Below are 20,430 nucleotides of genomic sequence, written 5' to 3' on the forward strand. Positions count from 1 at the left end.
TTACAGACCTGGGTCTCAACAGCAAGTCCTTCTACTCCTGGCAGACACGGCTGTACATCCTAAGGAGATCTCAGGATGAGACCTGGGGCTGCAAGCCAGGCTGCACTTCTTAAGAACAAAGTACCTCAAGCAAAAAATTTAAATGATCAGAGAACCAAATGCCTTAGGGAATTAACATGCTGCAGGAAAAAATGACATAGGACTTACTGTCAAAGTGATTTTAAGCTGAGTCTCAAAACTACCATTTTGCTGAATAAAGCTATAAAGTCAAATAAAACATGGTTCCTCCCAAACCCTCAAGAACTCTAGCAATGGAGGCTTTTAAGCAAATTAATGCAGCTCCAGTTTGTACTACTGGAACCAGACCACTTAAGGGCTGTTATCTTGAATCTCCTCTTCCTGAGAGAATGGTAGAGAAAAACTCTATCGGGATATTCAGAAATAAGAACTAAAGAGCACTTCACAGCAGTTTCTGTTATAAATGTGATTCCTTAAACTGTACTGACTAGCACAAGATGATCCAGGTCTTGATAGCATATGGCAAGCAGCCCCCTGAGTCACCAGGCACTGAGGCCAAATGAATTCCAGTGGGCTGCAATAGTTGGCTACCTCCCACAGGAGCCGGGCCCAGCGACAGTGAACGAAGCCTGCCGGCCCCCTCTACTGGTTGTTTTCAGAACAACACTGCCTGCAGCTTTTGCTTCCTACAGTCATAGATAACCTGTGTGTCAATAAGAACCCTGGCACGTTCATCTGTCCCAGGAATCAACCATTTAATGAAAAGTAGACACTAAAGGGTCAAAAAGGACTTTACAAATCTTCAAATTTAGGATCACAAATGGAAAAAGAGAACTGAAATAAATCCACCTCTGAATATTACAGTCTACTTTAAATATATATAGATTATGGCCAATCATGAATCAGCTTGCAAGGCAACTGAATAGTAGCCAGTTACATATTTATAGCAGAAAAGATGTAGGGATTGGGAAGCAAAACACCAGGCAAACAGCTGAGAAGAGGTCTTAAAAATCGACCAGGGCTTCCCTGGTGGTGCAGTGGTTGAGAGTCTGCCTGCTGATGCAGGGGACATGGGTTCGTGCCCCGGCCCGGGAAGATCCCACATGCCGCGGAGCGGCTGGGCCCGTGAGCCATGGCCGCTGAGCCTGAGTGTCCGGAGCCTGTGCTCCGCAACGGGAGAGGCTACAACAGTGAGAGACCCACGTACCGCAAAAAAAAAAAAAAAAAAAAAAAAAAAAAAAAAAAAAAAATCGACCATTAGGACTTCTGTTGTAGACAAGATGGAGTAAACCCACTAAAGCCTCTTTCTGCTGTTTACGACAACAACAAACGCAGGACAAAACACAAAAGCAAAAACCTGGACTCTGAAAACAAAAGTAGGTGGACTGGGAAGGGAAACAAAACTTGAAGAAAGCTGGAACTAGTTGGTGGGACTTCCCTGGTAGTCCAGTGATTAAGAATCGGCCTTCCAGTGCAGGGGACGCAGGGTTCAGTCCCTGGTTGGAGAACTAAGATCCCACATGGCGCGGGGCAACTAAGCCCGCGCACCTCAACTACTGAGCCTACACGCCTCAACTAGAGAGCCTGCGTGCCGCAGCGAAAAACCTTGCACTCTGAAGCCCACACGCCACAACTAGAGAAAACCCCGCGTGCCACAACAAAGTGCCTGCACGCTGCAATGAAGATTCTGTGTGCTGCAACTAAGACCCAATGCAGTCGAAGATAAATAAATAAAATAAATTTTTTTTTTTTTTTTTTTTTTTCTTTTTGCGGTATGCGGGCCTCTCACTGTTGTGGCCTCTCCCGTTGTGGAGCACAGGCTCCGGATGCGCAGGCCCAGTGGCCATGGCTCACGGGCCCAGCCGCTCCGCGGCATATGGGATCCTCCCAGACCGGGGCACGAACCCGTATCCCCTGCATCGGCAGGCGGACTCTTAACCACTGCGCCACCAGGGAGGCCCAATAAATATTTTTTTAAAAAAAGAAAAAAGAGGGCTTCCCTGGTGGCGCAGTGGTTGAGAGTCCGCCTGCCGGTGCAGGGGACACGGGTTCGTGCCCCGGTCTGGGAAGATCCCACATGCCACAGAGCAGCTGAGCCTGTGCGTCCGGAGCCTGTGCTCCGCAACAGGAGAGGCCACAACAGTAAGAGGCCCTCGTACCGCAAAAAAAAAAAAAAAAAAAAAAAAGAACTAGCTGGTGTGCGGTATGGATGTGAGTTTCTTTCTTTTCCTCCTTTCTCTCATAAGCCCTGATCCTCAGGACTGCCCTTAGCAGTACTGCCCTACAGCAGTAGTTTCACATGCAGCTGAAACTCCAAGAGAAATTCCATCTTTCTGGCCAGAAGATTGGGAAAAGGGGCCCCAGAGATCTGGAGATCTAGGTAAAGCCCACAACTCGAGGGCAGTTCCTCAGGGAGCCCTGGCAGTGGGTATATCCAGGAAGGGAGCCACTGTGGTCCAGAGTGCCAAGGAATATCTTTTTTTCCCCCTCTCCTCTTTTTTCCTACCTTCTTTGCCCCAAGGGTGGCACCAGTAACAAATGCAAACAAAAGCAGCTAAAATGATGAGAGAAATCTAGTACTTGTGGCCAGAGGCCTAAAAAAGGGGGCACATGTGGGCCTGAGAGTCTGGGGGCAATCCCAGAGAGATGAGCAAGAGAGGATTTCCCTAAATTTGAGTACCAATCAGCACAAATCTTAGGTTTAGCCCAAGCTATTCATGTGTAGAACAGCCCCAAACAACAAAGAGCAGAGACCCAGCACAGCAAACACACTGAGAAGTGAACAAGTTAAAACATAACTCCAGTCTCATATGCAAAAAAGATCCAAAGCAGCAGAAAAAACAGTTTAAAACCTAAACTGATACTGAAATCCTTGCCATGTAAGCCAAGACAGACTTGAGGTGTGAATGTAACTGGACTGACCACCTGCTAAAAGAAACAAAAAAAAGCAATATTAACCAGAGGCGTTTCACAGGATCCAGAGTTCTAAACAATATAATATTCAAAATGTCCAGGATACAATCTAAAATTATCTCAATGAGGGAAATATCACTCATTCTCAAGGGAAAAGTTAATCAACAGATACCAAACCTATGATGACCCAGATGTTGGAATTATCAGACAAAAACTTTAAAGTAGCTATTATTACAACATGAGATATAAACAAACATTCTTTTTTTTTAAACATTCTTGAAATGAATAGAATAATAAAAGTTCTCAGGAAAGAGACAGAAATTATAAGTAGTAAACAAATGAAAATTTTAGAACTGAAAAATATATGAAAATTTAAAATTCACTATGTGGGCTTAATAACAAAATAGAGTTGACAGAAGAAAAGAGTCTTCGAATGTATAGACAGTTCAGTAGAAATTACCCCATTTAAACAACAAAGAGGGAAAAAAATGAACAGAGAGGATTCAGGGAAGATGGCAGAGTAGGAAGAACCAGGAATCTGCCTCCCCACCACCTAGACAACAACCATCTAGACAACTAGACCTAAATGTAAAATGCAAAACTATAAAACTCCCAGGAGATAACACAGCAGAAAAGCTAGATGACCTTGCATATGGTAATGACTTTTTAGATACAACACCAAAGACACAATCCACAAAAGAAATAATTGATAAATTGGACTTCATTAAAATTAAAAATATTTGCTCTATGAAACACAAAGTCAAGAAAACAAGATAAACCACAGACTGAGAGAAAATATTTCCAAAAGACGCGTGATAAAGGACGGTTATCCAAAACACAGAAAGAATTCTTAAAACTCAGCAATAAAAAAACAAACAACCAGGGCTTCTCTGGTGGCGCAGTGGTTGAGAGTCCGCCTGCTGATGCAGGGGACGCAGGTTCGTGCCCTGGTCCAGGAGGATCCCACATGCCACGGAGCGGCTGGGCCCGTGAGCCACGGCCACTGAGCCTGCACGTCCGGAGCCTGTGCTCCACAACAGGAGAGGCCACAACAGTGAGAGGTCCGCGTACTGCTAAAAAAAAAAAAAACAAACAACCCCAATTTTTTTTTTTTTTTTTGCGGTATGCGGGCCTCTCACTGCTGTGGCCTCTCCCGCTGCAGAGCACAGGCTCCGGACGCACAGGCCCAGTGGCCATGGCCCATGGCCCAGCCGCTCCACGGCATGTGGGATCCTCCCGGACCGGGGCATGAACCCGCGTCCCCTGCATCGGCAGGCAGACTCCCAACCACTGCGCCACCAGGGAAGCCCCAACCCAATTTTTAAAATGGGCAAAAGAACCACTTACGATAGCCAAGACATGGAAGCAACCCAAGTGCCCCATAGACAGATGACCGGATTAAAACGTGGTGTGTGTGTGTATATGTATGTGTGTATATATATATGTGTGTGTGTGTGTATATATATGTATATATATACACACATATATATGTATACACATATATGTACATATACACACACACATATACACACAGTGGAGTATTAGCTAAAAAAAAATGAATGAAACACTGCTATTTGCAGCAATGTGGATGGACCTAGAGAATATTATGTGTAGTGAAATAAGTCAGACAGAGAAAAACAAATACTATACAATATCGCTTATATGCAGAACCTAAAAAAATAGTACAGGGACTTCCCTGGCGGGCCAGTGGTTAAGACTCCATGCTTCCACTGCAGGGGGTATGGGTTCGATCCTTGGTTGGGGAACTAAGATCCCACATGCTGCACGGTATGGCCAAAAATTTTTTTTAATTAAAAATAAAAAAATAATACAAATGAATACATATGCAAAACAGACACACAGATATATAAAACAAACTTGTGGCTACCGAAAGGGAGGGGGAAGGAGAGGGGATAAATTATAGGTATGGGATTAACAGATACAAATTACTATACATAAAATAGATAAGCATCAAGGATTTACTACATAGCACAGGGAATTATACCCATAATCTTGTAATAACCTATAATGGAGTATAATCTGCAAAAAATACTCAATCACTAGGCTGTACACCTGAAACTAACACCATATTGTAAATCAACTATACTGGAAAAACAAACAAACAAACAAACAAGAATTAAGTGGATGAAAGGGACTTCCCTGGTGGCACAGTGGTTAAGGATCTGCCTGCCAACGCAGGGGACATGGGTTTGAGCCCTGGTCCGGGAAGATCCCGCATGCTGCGGAGCAACTAAGCCCATGCACCACAACTACTGAGCCTGTGCTCTAGATACCGCAAGCCACAACTACTGAGCCCATGTGCCACAACTACTGAAGCCTGCGTGCCTAGAACCCATGCTCCGCAACAAGGGAAGCCACCCCAGTGTGAAGCCCAAGCACTGCAATGAAGAGTAGCCCCCACTCGCCGCAACCAGAGAAAGCCCACACTCAGCAACAAAGACCCAATGCAGCCAAAAATAAATAAATAAATTTATTTTAAAAAAAATAAGTGGATGAAGGATGTTAATAGGTAGTTCACAGAAAAAGCTTTTAAACACTGGAAGAGATGCTCAACTTCATTCATTTGTACAGAAGTACAAATAAAAACAAGGTATTATGTTTTTTCACCCACTAAAAAAAAAAAGACCTGAATGGACACCTCACCAAAGAAGATACACAGCTGGCAAATAAGCTTATGAAAGATGCTCCACATCATATGTCATCAGGGAAGTGCAAATTACAACGAGATACCACTATATACCTATTAGAATGGCCAAAATCCAGAACATTAACAACACCAAATGCTGATGAGAATGTGAAGCAACAGGAACTCTCATTCACTGATGGTGGAGATGCAAAATGGTACAGCCATTTTGGAAGACAGTCCAGGTTTCTTACAAAACTAAATATACTCTTACTATATAGATCCAGCTTCTTAGTATTTACCCAAAGGAGCTGAAAACTTATGTTGACAAAAAACCTGCACACAAATGTTTATAGTAGCTTCTCTTTTTCTTTTTTTTTTGCGGTATGTGGGCCTCTCACTGTTGTGGCCTCTCCTGTTGCGGAGCACAGGCTCCAGATGCGCAGGCTCAGCGGCCATGGCTCACAGGCCCAGCCGCTCCACGGTACGTGGGATCCTCCCAGAGTGGGGCACGAACCCGTGTCCCCTGCGTCGGCAGGCAGACTCTCAACCACTGCGCCACCAGGGAAGCCCAGTAGCTTTTCTTGATAAATGCCAAAACTCGGGAAGCAACCAAGATGTCCTTCAGTAGGTAATGGATTACTAAACTGTGGTACATTCAGACAATGGATTATTATTCAGTGCTAAAAAGAAATGAGCTATGAAACCATGAAAAGGCATGAAGGAACTTTAAATGCATCCTGAAAAGACTACATATTGTATGGTTCCAATTACATGACTTTCTGAAAATGGCAAAACTAGATAGACAGTAAAAAGATCAGTGATTTCCACGGGTTGTGAATGGGAAGGAAGGAATAAATAGGTGGAGCACAGAGGATTTCTAGGTCAGAGAAAATAATCTGTATGATACCATAACAGTGGACACACGTCATTACAAATTTGTCCAAATCCAAAGAACTGTTCACCACCACAAGTAAACCCTAATATAAACTATGAACTTTTAGTGTTAATGGCATGTCAATGTAGGTTCACTGATTATAACAAATTTACCACTCTGATGGGGGATGTTGATAATGAGGGATGCTATGGATGTGAGGGGGGTGGAACATATGGGAAATCTCTGCACCTTCCCCTTATGTTGCTATAAACCTAAAACTGATCTAAAAACATGAAGTCTTAAAAAAAAAAAAAAAATTCTGCAAAGGTGCCAGAGTAGGAAGTACCAGAAATCTGTCTCCCCACCTAGAAAACAACTGTACTGCTGGAATCTGTCTGATATTAACTATTTTGAAACTCTGAAGTCTACTGAAGGCTTGCAACTTCCAGGGGAACTTTTGGAAGGTAAAAAGCAGTTAATTTTAGTCAATTTTAGATCTTAGCACAGTAGCAGCACTCATCCCCCAACTCCAGTGGCAGGCAGCTGTGCCCACGTTCCTGGAGCAGCTTGTACACAGCTTGTGGAAGCTAGAGAGGGCAAAAAGTACCCTGTCCTCCAAATATCAAGGATCTGTGCTCTAATCACTGACTATAGCTTCTGATCACAGAGGTGCAAGCAAAGGGGCAGCAGCCATTGTTGTTGCACCTCCCCCTCCAGCTGAAGTGACTTGTAGAATTTAAAGGGCTGGTGTCCTTTTTTCCCCTAACCCTTCTTTTTTTTTTTTTTTTCCTCCCTAAAGTTCAGACACTAAAGGCTGGGACATTCAAAAATAACTGCATATATGGGAAAAATCAGAGTGACTGTGCATGCCTAGGGAAAGAGGCACACTCAGAAAAGACCCGAGAAGACCCTGGGTTTACACCTCAAGCTGATCCGTAGCAGAGACAGCCTACAAGACAAAAATAGCAAACAATAAACAAAAATCAGCAAGCCTAGGGGAAAGAAGAAAATCTGATTTCCAGAGTTACAACATTATTAGATCAAATGTCCAGTTTTCAACAAGAAATCACAAGGTAAACAAAGAAACAGCTTAGTATGGCCCATTCAAAGGAAAAAAATAAATCAATAGAAAACGTCCCTGAAAAAAACCTGATGGCCGGTCTACTAGACAAAGGCTTTAAAACAACTGTCTTAAAGAGGCTCCAAGAATGAGGGGCTTCCCTGGTGGCGCAGTGGTTAAGAATCCGCCTGCCAAGGCAGGGGACACAGGTTTGAGCGCTGGTCCAGGAAGATCCCACATGCCGCAGAGCAACTAAGCCAGTGCACCACAACAACTGAGCCTGTGATCTACAGCCCACAAGCCACAATTACTGAAGCCTGTGTGCCTAGAGTCCATGCTCTACAACAAGAGAAACAATGCAATTAGAAGCCCGTGTACCACAACAAAGAGTAGCCCCCGCTCACCACAACTAAAGAAAGCCACACACAGCAACAGACCCAACCCAGCCAAAAATTAATTAGCTAATTAATTTTTTTAATTAAAAAAAAAGATGCTCCTAGAATTAAAGGAAGATGTGGAGAAAGTAAACAATGTATAAACAAAATGGAAATATCAATAAGAGACACAAACAAACAAACAAAACAAAAAGAAATTCCAGAGCTGGAAAGTACAATGACTGAGATGAAAAACACTAAAGGGATTTGAAGGCAGATATGAACAGGCAGAACAAAGAATCGATGAACTTGAACAGAAAAAAAGAAGATTAAAGAAAAGTGGACAAAGCCTAAGAGGTCTGTGGAGCACCAAGAAGTGGACCAATATACAGTTTGGGAGTCCCAGAAGGGACTAAGTGTCCATCAAGAGATGAATGGTTAAAGAAGGTGTGTGTGTGTGTGTGTGTGTGTGTGTGTGTGTGTGTGTGTGTGTGTGTGTGTGTGTGTGTGTGTGTGTGTGTGTGTGTGTGTGTGTGTGTGTGTGTGTGTGTGTGTGTGTGTGTGTGTGTGTGTGTGTGTGTGTGTGTGTGTGTGACAATGGAATATTACTCAGCCATAAAAAAGAATGAAATAATACCATTTGCAGCAACATGGATGGACCAATAGATTATCATACTAAGTGAAGTAAGTCAGACAGAGAAAGACAAATATCATATGATATCACTTATATGTGGAATCTAAAAAAAAAAATACAAATGAACTTTTTTACAAAACAGAAAAAGACTCACAGACATAGAAGAGAAACTTATGGTTACCAAAGGGGAAAGGAGGGGAAAGGTGTGGAGGGATAAATTAGGGATTTAGGATTAACAGACACACTAGTATATATAAAATAGATAAACAACAAGGACCCACTATATAGCACAGGGAACTATATTCAATATCCTGTAATAACCTATAACGGAAAAGAATATATATATGTATAACTGAATCACTATACTGTATACCTGAAACTAACACAAAATTGTAAATCAACCATACTTCAATTAAAAAGTTTCCTTGTCTTTAAACAACAACAAAAACAGAGGCTTGGGGACTATAGAACAATTATCAGAGTTCTAACAGTTGTGTCTTTGGAGTTTTGAAAAGAAAGGAGGAAGACACTGGGGCAGAAAAAAAATATTTAAAGAAACAATGACCCAAAACTTCACAAATTGGGTAAGACACAAAAATTTACATAATCAAGAAGCTCAGCAGAGATAAACTAAAAAAAAAAAAATCATAATCAAATCTTCAAAGACCAAACGTAAAGAAAAGTTTTGAAAACAGTCAGAGGAAAACAATACATTACATATTGGCATGACCACAGATTTCTCGTCAGAAACCACGGCAATCAGAAGATACTGAACTAACATCTTTAACGTGCTAAAAGAAAAGATCATTCAACCCTGTGCCCATGCACCTCAACTACTAAGCCTGCGCTCTAGAGCCTGCAAGCCGCAACTACTGAGCCCATGTGTCACAACTACTGAAGTCCGTGTGCCTAGAGCCTGTGCTCCGCAACAAGAGAAGCCACTGCAATGAGAAGCCTGCGCACTGCAACAAAGACCCAACGCAGCCAAAAAAAATAAATAAATTTTTAAAAAATGGTTAAGATGGTAAATTTTATGTTATGTGTATTTTCTCACAAAAATAAAACAAACTGTACACATACACACAAGCACACATATGCACACATTTGAAAGATGTTTGTCTTCAGAGTTCATTTAGAGAAGAGAGGCAAGGGGAGAAGGGCACTTAGTTTACTGATAGTGTATCAACTGTGCGCCTGAACTAACACCAAATGTTTCCTCCAAAAGAAAATTATTATTCTCAATGACTGACAAAAGCTTTTTGGATTTATCAGCTCTAGTATCAATTCTAAAAGACGTGGGCTAGTTTTCTTCTCATGGAAACTTTTGACCTAATTCTTAAAGTTTTTAATCCTACAAACTTAACTTACTCAAGAAAGTCACCAAGAAAGTAAATGGGCACTAGAAGAGTAGACAGAATATTATCAAGCCATTTTTGCCCCAAAGAAACACAAATGTCAAATGACTTAATTCATCAACTTTATAAAAAGCACTTCAATTTGTGAATCCCATTTTTCAACCAATTTAGTCTGAATGCTGGGAAGGGGTTATGGGAAGATTTTTGGGAAAGATTTTTGAGATTAAAAAGCCCACTACATTCTGTTTCTGGCTCTAGAAGGATCCCAGTGCCTAAGTCTCAGTTGTTTCATCTACAGTACCATGACCCTGGGACTTCCCTGGTGGCGCAGTGAGAATCCGCCTGCCAATGCAGGGGACACAGGTTCGATCCCTGATCCAGGAATATCCCACATGCCGTGGAGCAGCTAAGCCCGTGCACCACAACTACTGAGCCTGTGCTTTAGAGCCCGCGAGCCTAGAGCCCATGCTCCACAACAAGCCACCACGATGAGAAGCCCGCGCACAGCAACTAAGACCCAAAGCAGCAATCAATCAATCAATCAATCAATCAATCAATCAATTTATACAATACCATGACCCTACGCCCTGTGTACTGATTACAATTCAAAACCCAACCTAATATAAATACACAGTTGCTGAGGATGACTTTTATAAGCTATCATTTTCATTATGTGTCAGTCTTTTCCCACTTAAGATTATTTTTACTTACTTGGTTAACTTGTGGCTTTTCACTGCTGTGAGAAATTCTCTCACAATCTCAGGACTCTGGTGCCTGCATGGTGTTTTTGATATGTATTTTAATGTCTACAAAAAAAAAAAAAAAGGGAAAGGCAAGCATAAGACAAACAACCCCAAATGACAAAAAGAGAAGGCAATGGCTATAATTTAGTATTCTAAAATTTTGCTTCAAAAATCTTTTGTAAAACAAATGCCTTCAACCCCAAATGACAAAAAGAGAAGGCAATGGCTATAATTTAGTATTCTAAAATTTTGCTTCAAAAATCTTTTGTAAAACAAATGCCTTCAGCAGAGTCAATCTTCATATAATAGGAATTCCTCAAAAATAAAACCAGTAGCTAGAACAAAAAGATTACTGAAATTTTAGAATAAAGCTTTTCTGATCTTAAAGAAAAAACTCAGTCTGACAACTGTGTTATCATGTATCAATTTTTTATAGACAGGGAACCCAAAGAATAAATAAATAGCCATAAGTCCATATATAAATGACCCAATAAATGGATTAGAAGGAACAACTCTTTCTTACAAAGAATTCTAACAATTAAACATAGAAAGAATGAGGGAAATAAATCACCATTAGGCAATCGCACCATAGGAATAATTACTGCAGGAAGGATCCACCAATGAATACTAAAATTAACTGGCAAAAGCTTAAGAAGTAGGATATTTGCATGGTCTCAAAGCAGCTTCCCCAAAATATTTATTAATTACTGTGCTAGTTTTAATGTGTGTCCTCAAATTCTTTAATATCCCTCCCTTAGGAGATGAAGCCTATTCCCCTTCCCCTGGTATGTGGGCTGGACTAGGTGACTCTTTGCCAATTAACAGAATATGGAAATGGAAAAACAGTAACTTTACAGTGAAGAAACCAGGCAGACACCACCTTAACCAAGTGATCAAAGTTAACAGCATCAGTAATAAGACACTGATACCATGTACTCTGTATCACAAAATCAGAAGGGCACATTTATTACCAAAGTAACTTTCCTTAAGGCACCAAAAATTAAAAGCAAGAACTTAAGAATTAATAGAGTGGGGACTTCCCTGGTGGTGCAGTAGTTAAGAATCTGCCTGCCAGTGCAGGGGACATGGGTTCCATCCCTGGTCAGGGAAGATCCCACGTGCCACAGAGCAACTAAGTCCGTGGTCCACAACTACTGAGCCTGTGCTCTAGAGCCTGTGCTCCACAACTGCTGAAGCTTGCATGCCTAGAGCCCATGCTCCACAACAGGAGAAGCCACCGCAATGAGAGGTCCGTGCACCACAATGAAGAGTAGCCCCCACTCGCTGCAACTAGAGAAAGCCCACATGCAGAAACAAAGACCCAATTCAGCCAAAAATAAATTAATTAATTAAATTTAAAAAAATTAATAAGAGTGATAGTGAGCATAAACGAATTAACTGTGTAGTTAAGGGTGCTTGATAGTTTGAAATGTGTATAAAACTAATTACCAACCATCTTTTTTTTTCTTCTTTGAAAGAGATGAACTATATAATGTGAAAGAACACAAATGAATAAATGAACGGTAGGGTTCTAAACACACAATTAAATGAAAAAAATCAGATGGGAAGGAATGGTGACAAAAGTGTTAAATTCCTCATTTTCCTTAAAAGAGATTATGATACCTTAATGCAAGTTTAAAAATGTCTTTGAAAAGATAAATTTAAAAAGAGTTAAATCTTGGGCCTCCCTGGTGGCGCAAGTGGTTGAGAGTCCGCCTGCCGATGCAGGGGATACGGGTTCGTGCCCCGGTCTGGGAGGATCCCATATGCCGCGGAGCGGCTGGGCCCGTGAGCCATGGCCGCTGAGCCTGCGCGTCCGGAGCCTGCGCGTCCGGAGCCTGTGCTCCGCAACGGGGGAGGCCACAGCAGTGAGAGGCCCGCATACCGAAAAAAAAAAAAAAAAAAAAAAAAAAAGAGTTAAATCTAAACCTCTTTAAAGACAAAATCAAAACTGAAAGCAAATAACAAGAAAAAACAAAATGACAGATACAAAAATCAAACATCATATAACAAATACAACAGCTTAAGCATAAGACTGGGAGAGAATGCAACAAACTATCAACTAGATATTAAGACTATGAATTACTTTTGATTTCTTCTTTATGCTTTTTTGTACTTTCTAAGTTTTCTACCATAAAAAGTATCACTTTCTCTGTAATAAAGAATTTGGTTTCTCTAAAACAGAGAGCTTGGACTTTGCCCTCAGCTTCTGGGAGGTAATCTCCATACTCCTGGAACATTATATCTAATAGGAGTATCTTTGCCTGGGGGCCTTATGTCCTACTGGATGGTCTTAACAATGTGACTTAGAGTAGGGGCTTTGGATCATGCAGTATCAGTAGACCTGGAGGCTAACATGAATTACACAGGCAATCAATCATTCAATCATGACTAGGTAATGGAGCCCCAATAAAAATTCTGGACACCAAAGCTTGGCCGAGCTTCCTTGGTTGGCAATATTCTGTGTGTATTAACACACACTGATTTCAAGAGAAATGTGCTCTGACTCCACATTAGAGAACAATGGAATCTCTGCATTTGGTATTTCTCCTGGCACCTGCCCCATTTGCTTCTTCCCTTGGCCAAATTTAATCTGTATCTTTTCCTTGTAATAACCTGCACCGGTGAATATAATAGCTTTTAGCAAGTTCCGTGAGTACTTCCAGTGAATTATTGAACCTGAGGGTGGTCGTGGGGCTCCCCGCCTTGCAGTTGGTATTAGAAGTGATGGCAGACTTTTAATTATTCTCTCCTCTGACTTTGCAATTGGTTAACACTCGCAATTGGCCAAACTCTTTCCACTTCTATAAACAGGATAAAAACTGGGTTACAGTAAACCTACTCAAATCAGATAATAGGTAGTCATGATTCGGTGGCCAGTCATCAGCAAGATAAACCAACCCCCTTCAATGGTAGTTTGGGTAGACCTTCCAAAAACCTAGGCTTACTTCATACGTGATAGTATTCAAGTTCTGTTGCCCAGAACTGTGTTTATTCTTTCCACTTTCTTTACGCTGCTCTTTCATATCAGTTAGTAACTGGAACACCTAGGAAGAGATATACAAAAGATTTCCATAAATAAATTTGAGAAATGTATCTATTCCAAGGTCAATGATTTTAAAAGATAAAGAGAATAATATCTCTTTTCTTCTCATAAACCCTCCCCCAAACTCTTGCATTAGAGCAAATAAGTCCAAGAAGAATGTGACTTTTTAAAAATGCTCTTGGGCTTCCCGGGTGGCACAGTGGTTAAGAATCTGCCTGCCAATTCAGGGGACAAAGGTTCGAGCCCTGGTCCGGGAAGATCCCACATGCCACGGAGCAACTAAGCCTGTGCGCCACAACTACTGAGCCTGTGCTCTAGAGCCCATGAGCCACAACTACTGAGCTCACGTGCCACAGCTACTGAAGCCCGTGTGCCTAGAGTCCGTGCTCCACAAGAGAAACCACCACAATGAGAAGCCAGTGCACTGCAATGAAGAGTAGCTCCCACTCGCCACAACTAGAGAAAGCCCGCGCAAAACAACAAAGACCCAACACAGCCCAAATAAATAAATTAATTAATTAATTAAAATAAAATTTTAAAATAATAATAAAATAAAAATGCTCTTTTATCTAAGTCAAATAGTGCAAATTCATTTGTTTACATAAACTATTTCAAGTGTTTCCTACCAATACACACCATATAACTGATCTCCTCGGCTCTCAAAAATAATATTCTAAGTATTTGAAAGTAAATTTTTCTATAATATGATCATCTCAATAGATGCAGAAAAAGCATTTGACAAAATTCAACATCTATGATCAAAACTCTAAACAAAGTGGGTACAGAGGAAACATACCTCAACATAATAAAGGCTATACATGATAAGCCCAGAGCTAACATCATACTCCACAGTGAAAAGCTAAAAGCTTCTCTAAGATCAGGAATAAGACAATGGTGCCCACTCTTGCCTCTTTTATTCAACATAGTATTGGAAGTCCTAGCCAGGGCAATTAGGCAAGAAAAGGAATAAAATTTAGCCATCCAAATGGGAAAGGAAAAAGTAAAACTGTCACTATTTACAGATGACATGGTATGACTTATAGAAATCCCTGAAGACTCCACCAAAAAACTGTTAGAATAAATGAATTCAGTAAAGTTGCAGGATACAAAATCAACATACAGGAATCTGTTATGTTTCTATACACTAATAACAAACTATTAAAAGAGAAATTAAGAAAACAATCCTATTTATTATAATTGCAACAAAAAAGATAAAATTAGGAATAAGTTTAACCAGGGAGGCAAAAGACCTGTAAGGTAGAAACTATAAGACACTGATGAAAGAAACTGAAGAAGACACACATAAATGTTCACGCATTGGAAGAACTAATATTGCTAAAATGTCCATACTACCCAAAGCAAACTACAGGTTCAATGCAATTCTCATCAAAATTCCAAATGCATATTTCACAGAAATAGAACAATCCCAAAATTTGTATGGAATCACAAAAGATCCAGAATAGTCAAAGCAATCTTGAGAATGAAGAACAAAGTTGGAGGCATCACACTCCCTGGTTTCAAACTACATTACAAAGCTATAGTAATCAAAACAGTATGGTATTGGCCTAAAACAGATGCAGAGATCAACGGAACAGAATAGAGAGCCCAGATATAAATCCACACATATATGGTCAATTAATTTATGATAAAGGAGCCAAGAATACACAATGGGAAAGGATAGTCTCCTCAATAAATGGTGTTGGGAAAACTGGACAGCCACATGCAAAAGAATGAAACTATATACACCATACACAAAAATTAACTCAAAATGGATTAAAGACTTGATGATGTAAGACCTGAAACCATAAAACTCCTAGAAGAAAACATAGGCAGTAACCTCCCTGACATTGGTCTTGGCAATGACTTTTTGGATTTAACACCAAAAGCTAAGACAACAAAGGCAAAAATAAACAAGTGGGACTACATCAAACTAAAAAGCTGCTGTGCAGCAAAGAAAATCATCAACAAAATGCAACCTACTGAATGGGAGAAAATATCTGCAAATCATGTAGCTGATAAGGGGTTAATATCCAAAATATATAAATTCATACAACTCCATAGCAAAACAAACAAACAATCTAATTTAAAAATGGGCATTTTTCCAAAGAATACATACAGATGGCCAACAGGTACATGAAAAGATGCTCAACATCACTGATCATCAGGGAAATGCAAATCAAAACCACAATGAGATTACCACCTCGCACCTGTTAGAATGGCTATTATTAAAAAGTCAAGAAGGGCCGCCCTGGTGGCACAGTGGTTGAGAGTCCACCTGCCGATGCAGGGGATGTGGGTTCGTGCCCTGGTCTGGGAGGATCCCACATGCCACGGAGCGGCTGGGCCCATGAGCCACGGCCGCTGGGCCTGCGCATCCAGAGCCTGTGCTCTGCAGCGGGAGAGGCCACAACAGTGAGAGGCCCGCGTACCGCAAAAAAAAAAAAAAAAAAAAAAAAAAAAAAAATCAAGAAATAAATATTGAGGAGGATGTGGAGAAAAAGAAACTATTGTGTACTTATAGGTGGGAATGTTAATTGGTGCAGCCACTATGGAAAACAGTATGAAGGATCATCAAAAAATTAAAAATAGAACTACCATACGATTCAGCCATTCCACTTCTGGGTAACTATCCAAAGAAAACAAAAACAGTAATTTCAAAGGATATATGCACCCCCATGTTCACTGCAGCATTATTTACAATAGCCAAGGTAAGGAAATAAACTAAAGTGTCCATTTACAGATGAATGGATAAAGAAACTGTGGCATATATATACAAAGGAATATTATTCAGCCATAAAAAAGAATGAAATCTTGCCATCTGTGACAACGTGAATGGCACTTGAGGGCATTATGCTAAGTGAAAGAAGTCAGAGAAAGACAAATACTGCATGGTATCACTTATACGTGGAATCTAAAAAAGAAAAGGAAAATAAAAAAGGGACTTCCCCAGCAGTCCAGTGGTTAAGACTCCATGCTTCCACTGTAGGGGGCGTGGGTTCGATCTCTGGTCAGGGAACTAAGTTCCCGCATGCCACACATCATGGCCAAAAATTAAAACAAAAACAAAACCAAAACCAAAACCAGAAACCAAGCTCATAGATACAGAGAACAAATGGTTGCCAGAGACAGCGGGGGGAGTAAGCAAACTGGATGAAGATGGTCAGAAGTTACAAACTTCCAGTTATAAACTAAGTAAGTCATGGGGATATAATGTACAGCATGGCAACACCAGTTAATAATACTGTATTGCATATTTGAAAGTTGCTAAAAGACTAAATCTTAAAAAGTTCTCAACACAAGAAAAAAAGAATTATGTAACTATGTATGGTGAGTGATGTTAAGTAGACTTATTGTGGTAATCATTTTGCAATATATACAAATATCGAAACATTATGTTGTATGCTTGAAACTAATATAATGTTGTATGCTGACTGTACCTGAATTTTAAAAAATTTTCCTAAAATAAATAAATAAATAAATAAATATATATATATATATATATATTTTTTAAAAGATCTTGCTTCTAGGGCTTCCCTGGTGGAGCAGTGGTTAAGTATCCGCCTGCCAATGCAGGGGACACGGGTTCGAGCTCTGGTCTGGGAAGATCCCATGTCGCGGAGCAACTAAGCCCGTGCATCACAACTACTGAGCCTGCACTCTAGAGCCCGCGAGCCAGTACTATTGAGCCCGTGTGCCACAACTACTGAAACCCGAGTGCCTAGAGCCTGTGCTCCACAACAAGAGAAGCCACTGCAGTAAGAAGCCCATGCACTGCAACAAAGATTAGCCCCCGCTTACCGCAACTAGAGAAAGCCCGTGTGCAGCAATGAAGACCTAACGCAGCCAAAAATAAATAAATAAATAAATAAAATTTTTTAAAAAGATCTTGCTTCTCTAACATGAAAATCTATTTTATTTCTGGAAAAGAAAAATTATGAAGCAAGTAATAAAAGTAGTTTACAAAAAAAAAAGAAAGAAAAAATGCTATATAACTTTAGAAGTAAATTTTCCCCACAAGGTAGAAACACATGTGTATTAGTGCTAAGAAGGGTCGGGGAGGAAATCTCTCTCCTGTTTTAGAGATTATACCAGAGAACTGAGAGAAGCATAGGATCATAAACACAGTAGCAACTAGATAAAACGCAACCCCTCCCCTGCCTGTCATTCCTTTCAGAAATAGGGGCATGAGACCCAATTAATGCAATGTTTTCCCAATGGATAAAACACTACACACCTTGTCCAGAGTCTAAGCTGGAGAAGGAGGTTCCTAAAAGCCAACGGCTTGACCAACAACCATTTCCTTCCTATTATGAGCAGCAACCATTTAAGATGAGCCTTTAGGAAGAAAAGAATATGGCCCACTGGGTTAAATCTACTACCTTCTACATATATCACAAAATGGAGACTCAAATCTCCTGTAAGTCTTCCTAAGTTTAGACTCTGGCATAAGAAAAATGGACAGTGAATATATGAATGGTTTTTTCTATACCTGGAGTTAACCTATCAGATAGTTTTGCTAGTACCAAACAACACCCAGGCAAAATAGAAGGTAGGCAAAAATAATGTTCTCTCCTCCCTCTCACCAACTTCTTTCCTTTCTTTCCCCAGCAACCCAATCCTCAAGCCCCCAAATTCCAAACCTGTTACTTCCTACTAAATTATTCGTAATGGTGAGTCACTAAACTCTCACTTCCAAAATGAAGGTGTTAAAACTTATGAGACTATTATGAGGATCAAAATAGTAACTTATAAAAGCATTTTACAGCTAAAGAGTGGTAATTAGGAAAGGGCGTTAAGTATTTTAATGGAAAACTTCTGCAAACAGAAACAGTTCCAAAACTGATGCTCCCATCACAGGAAGGCATCCCAAATGAAGATCTAAAATCTTTGGGATTTGGAGAAGGTTGTCTACAGTAAACTAAAGGCTTCCCAGCTTCCCTGAATTACTGTATATAATTTACCAAGCTAAGACTATTCCAAGGTCCACCAGATGGTGCCATCTCTCCTATTTTAAAGTGGCAAATCTAAATGAATTCAGTCATTTCTAACCAAAACTAACTGAATAATCTTCAGAAGCAAAGGGCAAACGATCAGAGAGGAAAACACAATAGTCCAAAGCTATTTACCTCATAGTTACTGAGCAGCGCAGCGCTGGCATCCTTCCTGCAAAATAAAGTAAATTATCATCAGTCTGGGCTCACGTCCCTTTGTGGGAATTAAATTATGTACAAAATAATCCCTCTGTCAAGATTCAGTAGCACAGTTCAGAAATTTGGGGACTACAACCTAAAATTGAGAAACGTCCTAAGTCTTACTGGTTTAGCTGGCGATGGACAAATTCAGAGCAAACTCTCCTTTTAACAGCCACAGTATATATCACACATCCATCACCAAGTAGGTGATTAAAATACTATACTTATCCCTGGTCCAAGTAGGCAGAAGTTGAGAAGTCAGATATCTAGGGGAAGTTAGTTACAGGAAGAACACGGGGGCAAAACCACAGGAGTAGGGGGATGTCAATAAACAGAGGGTGCTAGGATTAACTGGAGAAGCAGAGTGCCACCTCATCCCACAGCCATGTCCTCTCTACAGTACCATCTGCCTTCCATCAGCTATTGACATTTTGGGCAGCCAAATCCTCCTGTTGAATCACCAGAAATGGGATCCTTAACACTAACATCACCACTGGAAATTCCAGCAACATATGGAATCCTGCCAGATACCCACAAAACTCCCAAGGTGTTCATCTTTTCTATCAACTCAACAAGTAGAGTTCAGGTGTTGAGCAGTGGCAATGGTCAATCAAGGCAAAACGTCACCTTTCATGTATGAATGAGCACAGCAATGTGACGTGTATTAAATTACAACTGATCCATTCTACAATATTACATCAGAAAGCACTTATTGTTTTTAACAATCTGCAGGCAGTACAGTATAATAATTAAGAATACAGTTTTGACCTACTGTATAGTGTACAGCACACGGAACTACAGTCAACATCTTGTAATAATCTATAATGGAAAAGAACCTGAAAAAGAATACATATATACATAATATATGTATGTATAGCTGAATCACTTTGCTGTATACTTGAAACACTGTAAATCAACTATACTTCAATTTTAAAAGAATACAGTTTTGAAATCAGACAAATCTGGGTTCATATTCCAGCTCTGCCACTTATAAGGTATGTGAGTTTCAGTGAGTTAATTAACCCCCGCTAAGCATCCCCATAGAAAACAAAAAATGCAGATAACCAGTACCTAGAAACGTAGCCTGGATTCTAAACCCAGCTCCACCATCCATTAGCTATGTGAATTTGGGCAAGTTATTTAACCTCTCTATGCTTAAATTTCCTCATCTATAAAATGGCAACTGTTGGGCTTCCCCGGTGGCGCAGAGGTTGAGAGTCCACCTGCCGATGCAGGGGACACGGGTTCGTGCCCCGGTCCGGGAGGATCCCACATGCCGCGGAGCGGCTGGGCCCGTGAGCCATGGCCGCTGAGCCTGCGCGTCAGGAGCCTGTGCTCCACAACGGGAGAGGCCACAACAGTGAGAGGCCTGTGTACCGCAAAAAAAAAAAAATTAAAAAAAAAAGTAAAATGGCAACTGTAGTACCAACCTTCTAACACTGTTACAGGATTGATTTGAAACATGTAAAGTACGTGGAACACAGTATGTGCTCAATAAATACCATCTATTATCACTACTGCCTGGGCTACCACCACCACAACCACCACTTCTTCCTACTTCATAAAGCTGTTCT

At 40.6% G+C, this 20,430-nt stretch overlaps 1 protein-coding gene across 6 annotated transcripts in view; it reads right to left on the reverse strand.

The window, feature by feature from the left end:
• The window catches only part of CRCP (CGRP receptor component), an 84,288-nt gene that overhangs the window by 16,845 nt on the left and 47,013 nt on the right, over positions 1–20,430 (reverse strand). For 2 of the 6 annotated variants that reach the window (XM_060079471.1, XM_060079472.1), the window contains exons 2-4: positions 18,791–18,827; positions 13,567–13,665; positions 10,587–10,681 (exon numbers count right to left, since the gene is read on the reverse strand). In XM_060079471.1, coding sequence (XP_059935454.1) covers positions 10,587–10,681; positions 13,567–13,665; positions 18,791–18,827 — 231 coding nt within the window. The remainder of the gene's footprint in view (positions 1–10,586; positions 10,682–13,566; positions 13,666–18,790; positions 18,828–20,430) is intronic. The other 4 variants (XM_060079473.1, XM_060079474.1, XM_060079476.1 and 1 more) reach the window with 2 other exon arrangements.

This window comes from Mesoplodon densirostris, chromosome 16, assembly GCF_025265405.1.
Source record: "Mesoplodon densirostris isolate mMesDen1 chromosome 16, mMesDen1 primary haplotype, whole genome shotgun sequence".
NCBI lineage: Eukaryota > Metazoa > Chordata > Mammalia > Artiodactyla > Ziphiidae > Mesoplodon > Mesoplodon densirostris.